The sequence below is a fragment of the Phocoena phocoena genome, chromosome 11 (genome assembly GCF_963924675.1).
Source record: "Phocoena phocoena chromosome 11, mPhoPho1.1, whole genome shotgun sequence".
Lineage (NCBI taxonomy): Eukaryota > Metazoa > Chordata > Mammalia > Artiodactyla > Phocoenidae > Phocoena > Phocoena phocoena.
Genome location: NC_089229.1, coordinates 15,843,530 through 15,856,832, shown reverse-complemented (window position 1 = coordinate 15,856,832; position 13,303 = coordinate 15,843,530). Strand labels below are relative to the sequence as shown.

The following is a 13,303-nucleotide window of genomic DNA, read 5'->3' as shown; positions in this document are numbered from 1 at the left end:
TTAGGCCAAGCCATATTCTCTTATGCGGCATGCCCCTCCCCCATGGTTCTTTCCTTTTAGATACTCCTTTACAAGCCCTCTTCTCCACTCAGACCAGTGTCTCCATCATCCAAAGCTTGAGCCACGTTTGTCTCTTAGCCTTGCTGTTCTCCTTGCCTGGAACCCCCTCCGTCTCCCATGGCAGAATACCACAGTGGTTCACAGTGAGACAAACTCTCCCATTTACCAGCCGCATGACCATGGGCAAATGAATTTCGCTCTCTGTGCCTCAGTTTCCTCATCTAAAATATGGACATCAAATGGTTATTGTGAGATAATGTATACCCCATGCCTGGCACCTAGTAAGAGCTCAACAGATGCTAGCTGTTGTTGTTGTTACAAAGTTCTAATTCCAGTTCATCATGAAACCTTAATCATCTGTTCCCATCTACACAGTAATCTCTCTGTCTTCCCACATTCCTCTGCACCTGTGGTTGGGAGTTTGTAGTATTTAAATATTCTTATTTCTGTGCATTATGCTCCCCACAATAAACTGCAAAGTGAACTAGGGCATAGATTGTGTCTTATGTCAACACAAGAGCCTACAGGAGGCAGACAAGGAACAGAAAATAGATTGGGTGTAAGAAAAATAGGGAGGAGTGAGGACTCTGGCCAACTCGAGGGCACATGTAACTCTGCCCAATTGTCACGCGGGGAATATGGGCCCAGTGTTGCCAGATCTCAGCCTTTTCAAAAGAAGCCAGAAATCCAGATTCTTATGTGAAATGTCCTGAATTTTAAAAGTTGGTCCAACACTGTTCAGGCCAAACAAAGACTGTTTGTGAGACCCCATTTGGTGAAAGCTGCATTTTTCAGATGACCCCCACGAGTTTGTGCATAAGCTGGTTATTTGGACCTTTGAACTCACTTTTATAGGGAAACAATACTGTGAATGGCATTTAGGGGTCCAGGCTAAACTAGACGGCTGATCCCCATTCACACCAGCCCCGAGGCTTAGGATAGTCCTAAGAAACCTAATCTCTATGTGAAACCATTTTCCCACAGGGAAATACATTTAGAGTTCCAATGTATGATGTTGGGGAGACATAGAATGTAAGCCCTTTCAGGACAGGGCCTTTGTTTTGTTCACCACTGTTTCCTTAAAGTCTAGAACACTGCCTGGCACTCAATAAATATTTGTTGAATTGAAGATTACCTGTGTCTTTATCCACCTGTCCACCATTAATCTGTTCTCCATGCACAAACAAGGGCTATCTTGCACACCATGGTATCCCCAGCACCTGTTGGGTGATAAGAGATCAGTAAATATTTGTTGAATGAATATATGACTGACACAATCTATCCATCAAACATTTACTGAATACCTGCTGTGTGCCACGGAGTCTGTTGGACTTTAAAAATGCAGAAGTGAATCAGACACCACCCCAGCCTCAAGGAATTAGGTTGCCTAGGAGGGATTGCATACACTATTTCCTGGAACACTTATAAAAATTTTCAGGCGTTACTCAGTGTTCCCCTTCCCAGAAGAGGGGGGAGTGGGTGCGACTACCTGGGATGGCTCAGCACAGGCATCTTCATTTGTCTGAGCGTTCCTTGGGTTGTTTGGTCCTCTGCGTCATCCGTGGGGTTTGGATATGAAATGATTGAACTGATTTTCTTTCAACCACATGTTGCAATGAGCCGAATGAGCACTGCCCTTTCAAGTGGGCACCTCGGGAGGCCGTGTCCTCATTCCACTTCAGTTACAACAGCGCTGGACCACTTCTTTGGCAAGTGCCCTCAGAGAAAGTTAGAAGCCACTTGAGGACATTCAATTCATTGTTTTAGCATCATGCCTTATTTTTGAACCCCTAGAAAAACAGTTGGGAGAAAAAGGTTATTCCAGTCACTTTAGCCCTCAAACTTGGTTCCAAATGACCTGGGGTTGTTTCCTAATATCCAGTTCACAGTCAGAGGAGAAGTATTTTCTATTGAACAGTGTGTGCCCCACACTCTGAAGGCAGCGGGGACCAAAGAGAAGTCCCCAAACTGTCATGTGCCCCAGCAGTTTTGTTGGAAGAGATGTTTAACCTTCCAAAGTGTCCATGACAAAGGAGCCTGATTCTTTTGGACGCCTACATTCTTTTCTTTCTTTTCTTTTTTTTTTTTTTTTTTGCGGTACGCGGGCCTCTCACTGTTGTGGCCTCTCCCATTGCGGAGCACAGGCTCCGGACGCGCAGGCTCAGCGGCCATGGCTCACGGGCCCAGCCGCTCCACGGCATGTGGGATCCTCCCAGACCGGGGCACAAACCCGTGTCCCCTGCATCGGCAGGCGGACTCTCAACCACTGCGCCACCAGGGAAGCCCTCTTTTCTTTTTAACAGTGAAAACTTTTATATTTAGAATTAGCCAGCTGGACTCAGTGTAGATGATCCCAACTTTGTTGGCAACATCCAAAGCCTCATATTCAGGAGCCAGTCAAACATATGCCTTCTTCTCTCCATCAGGCCTGATCAGGGCGTTGACCTTAGCCACGTCAGCGTCATAGAGCTTCTTCACAGTCTGTTTAATTTGGTGCTTGTTGGCCTTGACATCCACAATGAACACCAGTGTGTTGTTTGTTGTCTTCTGTTTTCTTCACAGCTGACATGGTGGTGAGGGGGAACTTGATGATTGGATGCCTACATTCTGGTGTTTGGGTTAAAGAGGGGAAAAAAATCAACAACTGTATCTAGTTTACTTTTATGTTCCCAGTATCTAGCACAAATTCTGGACATCTTGAGTGCCCCAAAATGTTTTATGGAGCAGAAAAGTGGATGATAATGAGGTCTAACACCTACTAAGCTCTCACCATGTGCCAGGCCCCATGCTGATGCATGTCACACATTACATCTGATTGTCATGACAACCTTGAGAGGCGGTTACAGTCAGTACCTCCAAAAGGAAACTGAGGGCTGAGGTTAAGTAACTTACCCGAGGTCACCAAGCCAGCAAGTAATAAGGCTGGGATTTGAACCCAGATGGAAAAGTTCCTACCCTGAAACCCTAACCTATAGTCATTAAGAAGGTAATGGGTGTAGAATCGTATAATCCCAGTACAGCAGGGAAGGTGAGCCTAAAGGAAACAAGCAATTCAACTCCCTGCTGTGGTCATGTAACCTCCTTCAGCAGTGGGTTAGTGGCTGTCTAGCTGTCCAGCCTGTGCCGGGGCATTTGTTTACCCAGGCTGTCTCACTCTAATGCTCTTGTTAGCCAAGAAGCCCCAAGATTTTAACACCTATCAGGAATGGCTACACAGTGGGTAGCTTGACTGAGGGGAGCACCTGCAATATCCTCTATCATTTTTTGCAGTTTGGGGGAATCTGATTCACCCAGAATGTGGTCAGGCCAATGGCAACGCAGAGGAAAGGGACTGGGAATTTGGACTGGAAAAGTGACCTGAGGTCATACCCAAAGGGACCAGGGGTCTGATCCTGCTAACCTGCTAACTCCATTCCTGACCTTAGGCAGACTTTTGTCTTCGTGGACCTTGGTTTCCCCATCTGTAAGAAAAGAGTTATTTCTCAGGTCTGCCCATCTCTGCAGGAGGACTAGAAAGAACAGATCCTTCTTTCTTGGGTTTGTTCACTGAGCTTTTATTTCCCCAGGCTGGAGGAGAACTATGAGATTGCAGAAGGGGTCTGCATCCCTCGCAGTGCCCTCTACATGCATTACCTGGACTTCTGCGAGAAGAATGACACCCAGCCCGTCAACGCTGCCAGCTTTGGAAAGGTGAGTCCAACTTCACCAGACTTTTTCCTTTTCTTCCCTACTTCTAAGTAATTTATGCACAGTTCCTAATCATGTTTTAAATCATTTAATTTTTTTTTTAGGTTACCAAAGTAAATACATTGGTTACCAAACAGTTGTTAACAGAGTAATACCAAACCAAATACCAAAACAGAGTAATACCAAAGTAATTATTAATTAATTAAATATTTCAAACAATTCAGACACGTTGTAAAGTAAAAGTGAATGTCTACCTTGAATTTCCTTGGTACTTAATTTGCAGACAGTAACTTCTTTTCTCTGAGCGGCAAATATTGAACTTGCAAGTGTGTTATATATATGTCAGTGAGCCTGGGACAGGCAAACTGCTTGGCTTAGTAATGTGAGAGGCTTAGAGAAACTGGGAAGTGGCCTTGTATCATAGCTTGGAGGTCTGGGAGTCCTCAGCTGGGGGTGGTACTGTTTGTAATATCACTACAGGCCTGACTGTTCTCTATCCACTTATGCTAAAAATACATTCCACACTCAGGGCTCTCTCTACAAAAAATCATCAGCATTGATCATTCATATTCAGCTGGCCAAGGAAGGCTATTGGAACTCAATTTAAGACTCATCATGTGTTTATTTGATAAAGATCTAGATTTTTTTACACCCCCAAAATATTCAGTTTAATTTGAGTCAATACATCTAAACTCTTTCTCCTTTTATTAGCTTCTTTTTCCTGTGTGTAACTATTTTTCCACATCGACTAATAAAAAATAGGCAAGCTTGTCCTGCACCACTATTCCTTACCAGTTTTCTGAGTGCAAGTGTAACAAGGACTGAAATGGCAGGAAGGGGTCAGTGTTTCAGAAATTCACTTTTCAGATCCTCAACAGATAAATCATCAGCAAGAAAAAACAAAGGGCAATATTAGGCCTGAGCCAACCACCCCGGAGTCTGAAACTGAGTGGCTGAGAATTGGCTCCACTCAGTAAATGGGAAGATGCTCTGTGGTGACTTAGGAAGGGAAAAATGCTTGTGTGATGGGTTAATATTCCTTCTCCAAAGTGAAAAGAATTTTTTAAAAAATCAGCGGCGAAACCACCCTTGCTGTTTCTTTCGTTCATTTCTTCAGCCGGGCAGTGTTGTTGGCTGAGACTGGCTGTGTGGCATGCACTGTGTCAGGCAGTGGAGACTCAGAGGGATCCCGGTATGGGTCCTGCTGTGGAGGGGCTCCCAGTCTAGAGAGGGGCACTGAGAGCCTCTCAGCAGTGGGAGAAGGAAGAGCACAGCAGGAGTGTATCCCTGTCCTGTGTCTGGGATCCTGGAACATTCTCTTGCATCTACACACTCCCTCCCAGAGGCCGAAATGGAGAGTCAGGTTGGGTGAACCAAAAGACCAAGAATCCTAGCTCTCCTGGACTTATCACTTAACCTCTCTGAGACTCAGTCCTCTCAGCTGTGAAATGGGAATTAACCCCTGCCTTCTTCCTGGGACGTTGCAAGATTCACCTGAGAGGGTGGCGGGCTGACGTAGGGTACTGTGCACTCAGTCATCTGGTCGCTCAGATATTTAGTAACACCTACCATGTGCCATTACGACTGTTATTATGAATTTTCCATGAGATGCTTGTGCACAGATACAGATAGCCATTTGTTAACTTAGATTCTGAAACAAAAACAAAAAACAAAAAAATTCAGCACTTCTAGAAACTCCAATTTGCCTGTGTAAGGACCTTCTATTCCTTTTTCTCTCAAATTCTTTTGTAACCCTGTTGTCAGCTCAGGGTTTCCTTGACCTTGTGATCTAGGTAAAATCGATTTAACTCTTCCTCTCCTCCCAGCATCCTAGTTCCATTCCTATTTCAAGTCTCAGATCTGCCCCCAAGATTTCAGCAAGTCCCAGGGTGTTTGCATCCTCAGGGTCACCTTGACTTGGGACTCCTCTTTCTGCATATGCCCCCTCTCTCCACACCTGTGCTATCAGTACAGTAGCCTCTGGCCACACCCAGTTGTTTAACCTAAACAAAATTAAAATTCAGTTCCTCAGTCACGCTAGCCATATTTCAGATGCTCAGTAGCCACATGGAACTAGAGGCTACCACATTGGACAGTGCAAATAAAACATTTCCATCTCCACAGGCAGTTCTAGTAGACAGCCCTGTTCTGTACCATCATGAGCTAGGGATGAAACTCAGGGTCCTCTTCGCTTTGCACAAGGCAGTCCACAGAAAGCATCCATGTAGACTAAAGCATCCTAGGAGACTGAAGTGTGCAGCGGTAGTTTACATCCCAAACGTGGTCCCATGGAACGTGGTCCCATGGAAAGGGGTCCCATCCCAAAACGCTCCTGGCCCTCCTGCCAGTTCCCCACAGCTGGTCCCGCCCTCTCTGCTCTGCTGCCTCTCCTGTCCTCCTCTACCGTCTCCTGCTGCCCCCTGCACTCTCCCTCTCCTTCCTTCTTGGGACAACCTCCACCAAATTTCCTCTATTTTCTAGTCCTTGCTTCCTGCTGGCATCTGTGCCCATAAGTCTCATTTAATCCAAATGGCTTTTCAGAATATTTTCCCAAATAATAAATTTCCTCTCTAAGAAGAATTACAGTGCCAGGTGCTTCCAAAATAGTCATTTAAAAAGGCATCCAAGGGCTTCCCTGGTGGCGCAGCGGTTGAGAGTCCGCCTGCCGATGCAGGGGACACGGGTTCGTGCCCTGGTCCGGGAGGATCCCACATGCCACGGAGCGGCTGGGCCTGTGAGCCATGGCTGCTGAGCCTGCACGTCCGGAGCCTGTGCTCCGCAACGGGAGAGGCCACAACAGTGAGAGGCCCGCGTACCGCAAAAAACAAATAAATAAATAAAAGGCATCCAAGGGTAAGCTGGGACGAAGTGAGAGAGTGGCATGGACATATATACACGACCAAACGTAAAACAGATAGCTAGTGGGAAGCAGCCGCGTAGCACAGGCAGATCAGCTTGGTGCTTTGTGACCACCTAGAGGGATGGGTTAGGGAGGGTGGGAAGGAGACGCAAGAGGGGGGGACTATGGGGATATATGTATATTTATAGCTGATTCACTTTGTTATACAGCAGAAACGAACACACCATTGTAAAGCAATTATACTCCAATAAAGATGTTAAAAAAAAAAAAGCATCCGAACTCTGTCTTATCTCCAGTCCCGAAATACTCTAACTGAAATTAAAGCACAAATGCAAAAGCTCTCTGCAGCTGCCTTGCCGTCAATTTCAAGTACACTGGAAATTGGGGCTGTCCTTCCAGCCACGGAGGACAGAAGGTACCTGCTGAGGGTTTTCGCATTGAGCTTGTTGAATTGAAATCCCAGACACATTTTCCCTTCCTGAGGGCTCCCGGCACACTGCAGCTGCCACCTCCTTGAGAGAAAGGGACTAGTTCTGTAAAACCTTGGAGTGTAATCGTGGACAGTCTTCCTTTGAGCCGAGCCGTCCAAACTTATGATTCATCTCTGAACTTTTAACTTAGAGCAGGCAAAGTTCACTATTTCAGCTTAGGTTTTAGAGAAAAATTAGATTGGTGGTCGTCCTCCCACCTGGCTTGCAAGTGGGCTGAGGTAAAACAGACATCAGTGGTAAAGCTGTCCCCATGTCGCCTGGCTGGGACCCTGTTCTTGGTAAAGTGGATGGCAACGATTGCTCTGCTGCAAGTAAGATCTGAAATAAAAATCCCCTCTCCAACCCCGTGGGCAAGCTCCAAAAGCACTAGCTTCCAGTAATGTTGTATTGACTTTGGGTCCTGGAATTAATTTCGGAATTGCAGAGCGTCCTGAGGCTGCTAGCTGAGCTGACTTCTTGTGCCTGCTTTTGCTGTTGGCTGGGGTGATGAAAGGTCATCCAACTTGGAGTCACTTAACTTTTCTGAGCTCCCGTTTCCTTACCTTTAGATGGGAAGTGTCCCAGATTACTCCAGGGATAAAATGAGACAGTGCTTATGAGAATGTTTTTTAAAACTGTAAAGTTCTCTATCAATGGAAGAAATCACTATTTTCTAAAATTGGCTGCATTCCGTTCTAACTCCTCTATCTTCTTACCATACTTTATTTTTCTTTATAGCACTTATCACTGTCTGAACTACTATATATATATATATGATGTTACTAATATATATGTATAGTTATCTATATATTGTAGTATTATTATCTATATATTTTATTACATATAATATATAATTATTAATACATATAACTAATAAATATGTAACATATATGTTTTTTAGTTGCTTGTGTTTTGTCCATCTCTTTCTCTAGAATGGAAGCTCCATGAGGACCTTTTTGTTCACTATGCATCCCTAGCCCCCAGAATAGTGCCTGGCACATAATAGATCTTCAGATATTTGAAGACTGAATGATTTATATCATTGCTGTTTGCTAAGAACACCATGAATCGTTTGACATGTGGCAGTTTGCTTAAGCCTTATGGTCACCATACGAAATTGGCATTGTATCCACTTTCCATTAGTCCATTTGCTGAGTAGGGATGAACTTGTTGAGGTACCAATGGAAACTGGTTGTATTTTCACTTACTTTAAAGAGCTGCCTTCAGAGTCCTCTGTCCGTCGTTCCTGCTCTGCCCTCTGACAACATTGCAGGGCAATCCCACAGCATCAGCCATCATATCAGTCTTGGCTGGATAATTAAAACTCATTCTCAGCTATGAAAAAGCCCAGTTCTGTCCAATTTAAAACTTCCATCTCACATGGAAGGCAGACCTCCCCCCACGATGCCTCCGAATTTGCTCTGTGAAAGGGAAGGGGGGGGACTCTTTCTCTCCTCTTCTGACTCCTCCAGGGTCGGGGTCGGGGGACAGAGGGGGAGGGTATCTAGAGGAAAGGCAACAGGAGTCTTTTTGACCAGCTGGTGCTCTCTGAAGGCTCTTCCCAGCTATCAGTGTCCTGTGCTGTGATCGTCATCCACACGCTGGGGGAAAGGGGTCCGGTGGTGGGTTTGGGGGGAGACCCTCTGGATCTCTGTCCACACTGGCTGAAGGGCTGTGCTCTCCAGCTGACCTCCCACTGCCCACCGCTCTTGCTTCTCCGCTGAGGATTCACCCTGTGGCTCTGGCCTTATGCTGGAGGGTTCTGACCAGCTCTCTGAATGCCTCATGTTACGCTTTTATTCTTAGAGAAGCCCAGAGGAGCCCCCATGAGTGTGACGGGTATGGAACAGGCCCACCTTGGTGATGTGCAAACAGAAAATGGCTTTGCTTTGTTTCTCAACCATGTTACGGCCAAACTCCCTTCCCTGACCCCTGATGGTTTTGTGGCAGGTTTAATAGCTTTTCGGTTATCGATTATAAAAACAAGCCTCAGCAGATGTAGAGAATGGACTTGAGAACACGGGGAGGGGGAAGGGTAAGCTGGGACGAAGTGAGAGAGTGGCATGGACATATATACACTACCAAACGTAAAATAGATAGCTAGTGGGAAGCAGCCACGTAGCACAGGGAGATAAGCTCCGTGCTTTGTGACCACCTAGAGGGGTGGGATAGGGAGGGTGGGAGGGAGACACAAGAGGGAGGAGATATGGGGATATATGTATATGTACAGCTGATTCACTTTGTTATACAGCAGAAATTAACACGCCATTGTAAAGCAGTTATATTCCAATAAAGATGTTAAAACAAGCCTCTTTTCAATAATTTAGGTGCTCTTGTAGACACTAAAGTCCAGTCCAGTGCTCTAGTTGAAACCTACAGTCTCTCATCCATTTGAAAACTCCTCCCCTCCCCCCCACCTCAGGACTGACCACGTGTGGCCTGGGGACCTGCAGTGGGGGAGGGGAGAGTGGTCTGACTTTCTGCTCTTCCCTAACCTTTCCTTCCTGCTACTGGTGCCTCCAGGCTTGTCAGGGTGAGAAAAAACACTTCCAAAATGATACCCCTAGTTCTCCAGCAAAAGCAGTGAAATAAATGTTTAGAGAGCAACACAACTGTAAATGGAAACAAACACAAGGTAATATCAGAATTGGCCTACACATGACATCTACTCACATAAATTACCCAAGCTTATTAAAGACAATTCTTTTTAACAGATATTAGAAGTGTCTAGCTATATCTAATTATGAATGCAGCATTCACAGATGTTTAATAAAATTAATAAAAAGAGCGAACACTTACATAGTGCTTTCTATTACCTGGCACTGTTCTATGCACTTGACATATGTCAACTTTGTCTAATCCCCCAAACAACTCTATGAGGTAGAAACTATTATCCCCATTTCATACATGGGTAAACTGAGTCCCAGAGAAGTTAGGTAATTTGCCCAAGGTCAAACAGCCAGTAAGTAGATGTGTGATTCAGAATGTGACCCTGAGAAGTCTGGCTCTAGAGTCCCTGTACCTAACTGTCTCATTTACACAGAGCAACTTATTTTGGGGGTACGGTCCGTATGTGTAGAGGCAGGTTTTGTGTAAACAGTTGTCCTTTTGACTTTGGTGTTGTCATTAGCAGTCACTTGGACACCTCCATATGATCAAATTTGGGAGTGAAGTCTCAGCCTGTCTCTCAGGGTCAAGTGCGCTGGTCACTGCAATTGAGAAATTTCCCCTCAGATCTTCCCCCCAGGGTGTTCCAGGCACTGGGAGCCCCCCTGTCAGTATTTCCCATTCTGCTTCCCCCTCAACACTTGGGTTCACCCAAGTGAACCTTAGGTATGTATTTATTAGGTATGCGTTTATCTCAGGAGATGGGAAATGGAGTCCTCTAGGGGAGGAGGCTGCAAACGGACATATGCATGTGAGAAACTGCAAAACAAGATGGCAGATGTGCCCCCTGAGCTATGAACACCCAGGATCAGAGGGACGCAGAGGAGGAAACTGCTGCCTCCTCGGGGTGGGGAGTGAGGGCAGCCTGAGAACCAGGTCAATCCCGGAGTACCTCTAGTTACCTAGTATTGCCTTCTCCTAACCTGCAGACTTGCGGGATCCATGGAAGCTGAAGCGAGAGTTTCAGTTTCACCAAATGCTTCTTTCTCCTGCTTTTCCACTGGTCTTTTGGAAACTAAAAGCTCCACCTGCCCAGAGATGGAGCATTACTCTGCTTAGCAAGAGCTAAGCTTTTTCGGAAAGAAAAACTGGACCTCAGATTTCTGAGCTAAGAGAATATCTCTTACTAATTGGATTGCTTTCCATGCATTTGTAACAGGCATTCTGGTGGAGGATTAAAGGCAAAAGAATGTCTTCTTCCACAGACTTTTACTGAGGGTCCACCATGTGCAGTAGGTGAGGAGTTTCCAATAACGCCAAGTTTTGGGCCCTGAATTTGAGGATCTATCACTCTTACTCTCTGTATTACCCTGGACAGGTCCCATTTCCCTGTCTGAACCTCAGTCCCTCCATCTATCATGTGGGGAAGTTAGTCTACAAAGGTGTGAGGGTCTTTACCGTATGAACTGGAAACACTTTTCAATGAGAAATCATAATGACAGTAACACTGACACTCTTTGCCAGGCACTGGGCCAAGCCTTCTGCACATATTACCTTATTTAATCCTCACACAGCCCTGTGAACTAGATGCCGTTTTCTGTTCCTGTTTAAAGATGAGATAGCTGATTCCAGGGTCCCTGGAACCTTTCCTATGAGGTAAATCCTGGGTGGAAATCAGAAGGTGTATCAGTTAGGAATTGTATTGGGGCTGTGTGTAAAAGATGCCTCTCCTCATTCCCAAACAATGGCTTAAATAAATTTGTGGTTTTACTTTTCTTCACATAGAATAAGTTTAAAAGAAGGTAACCTATCCTAGTATAACAGCTCTATAAGAGCATCAGGGACCTGGGCTCCTTCTCTCTCTCTGTGCTCTGCCATTCTTAGCAGATAGCTTCTAATTTCTAGGTCACCTCATGGTCCAAAGTGACTGCTGGACAACAAAGCCTAAATTCCAGGCAAGAAGTAGAAAACAGGGTGTAGGGAGAGAAAGGTCAAAACTCCAGCTGAGTCAGCTGTCTTTAGAAGCTTTCCCAGAGCCCTGCCCAGTGATTTCCTCTTTTGTCTCACTGTCTGCCCTTGGCTGTCAGAGAGGCAGGAAAATGTAGTCCATCGCCTCCTGGACTAAAAAATTAGAGTTTGGTTAGAAAGGGAAAGGGGCAGACAACTAGCCATTTTATCCACATAAGGGCATTTCAGAAATCCACGTATCCTTTTTCTTTTAAAAAAATGAGATGTAATTGACATCTAACATCGTATTAGTTTTATGTGTACAACGTAGTGATTTGATGTATGTATGTACTGCAAAATGATCAACACAATAAATTTAGTTAACATCCGTCACTACACAGAGTTACACATATTTTTTTCTTGTGATGAGAACTTTTGAGATCTATTCTCCTGACAACTTTCAATCATACGGTACAATATTGTTAACTATAGTCAGCATGCTGTACATGACAACCCAGGACTTATTTATCTTATAACTGGAAGTTTGTACCTTTTGATCACCTTCACCCATTTCTCTCCATGTGTCCTTTTATGTGTCACGACTATAAAATGGAACACAGGATCCTAAGAGAGTGCAGGGTGTACTCTCAAATGTGGAGCCCATGGGAGGAAACATAAGTGCACCAAGTGAGTAGCTTAGACTGTGTGGGGTAGCATGATTTATGGTCAAAGATTTGTTGAGCTTGTCAGGAAGAGGCTGATTCATGGATAGGCAACTAGACAGCTGTGACACAGTGCGACTTGAATACGTCGGGAGGCCCTTTAACCTCGCAAATACACCTCCCCCGAAGGCTTGCTGATATCTCAAAATCCTCAGTTCCTTTCGTTTAAGTCTGTGGAAATGCAACTACAAAAGAGCAGGATAATTCATTAATACTTACCAGTTACTAACACCTCAATGTAAAGAAGTTTAATCTATTAAGGGAACTTAAAGATCTATTGGTGAGACCTTCTCATTTTCCAGACAAGGACATTAAAAGTCAAAGAGAATGAGTGGGCTTCCCAAGGTCCGATGTGTAGTGGCAGGGCTGGATCTGAGGGGAAGGGGGGAGACCAGTGGATGCCACCTGCTGGGCAGGGCTCCCCCCACCTCCAGTAAGAGGTAGGGAGACAGGAGGAAGGGAATCTGGGGCGGCAGATGTACTTGTATGAATTGAATTTATTTATATCCTGCCTTTTCCCCGTGAGGGCTTGAGGTACTTAGCCATTTGGGCTGTGGGTGTTGCTTCCTTGAATATGTGGCTCCTTCCTCCCCGCCGCCCATGCTTGAGCAATGCAAGAAACAAACAGACAGACAACAGTGTTCTGGGGACCTATGCTTCTGTCAGCCACATATGCCTGGAACAGAGATAAGGCTAAAGGTTCCTCTCGTTTTACATGACTGCCCTCTTCCTCAAGAGCGCTCACAATCTGCCCTGACCCCAGGTTGCTTGCGCACCTGTGGAGGGACACAGAGGGAGATAAATGTACTCTTGAGGCATCTTTAGGATTCTTCAGGGATGGTCTTTTTTCAATTTGCAAAGGAAAAAAATTAAGCACATGGACAGTTTCCTTCTACTTTAAATTCTTGCATATGTTTTTCTTAACCCTTAGTATCTGCTGTGATGTCAGA

At 45.2% G+C, this 13,303-nt stretch overlaps 1 protein-coding gene across 1 annotated transcript in view; it reads left to right on the top strand.

Moving 5' to 3' along the window:
* RFX4 (regulatory factor X4) overlaps positions 1–13,303 on the top strand; it is a 165,840-nt gene that overhangs the window by 70,172 nt on the left and 82,365 nt on the right. Inside the window, exon 4 of the mRNA XM_065886804.1 lies at positions 3,627–3,750. Within this exon, the coding sequence (XP_065742876.1) occupies positions 3,627–3,750 (124 nt within the window). The remainder of the gene's footprint in view (positions 1–3,626; positions 3,751–13,303) is intronic.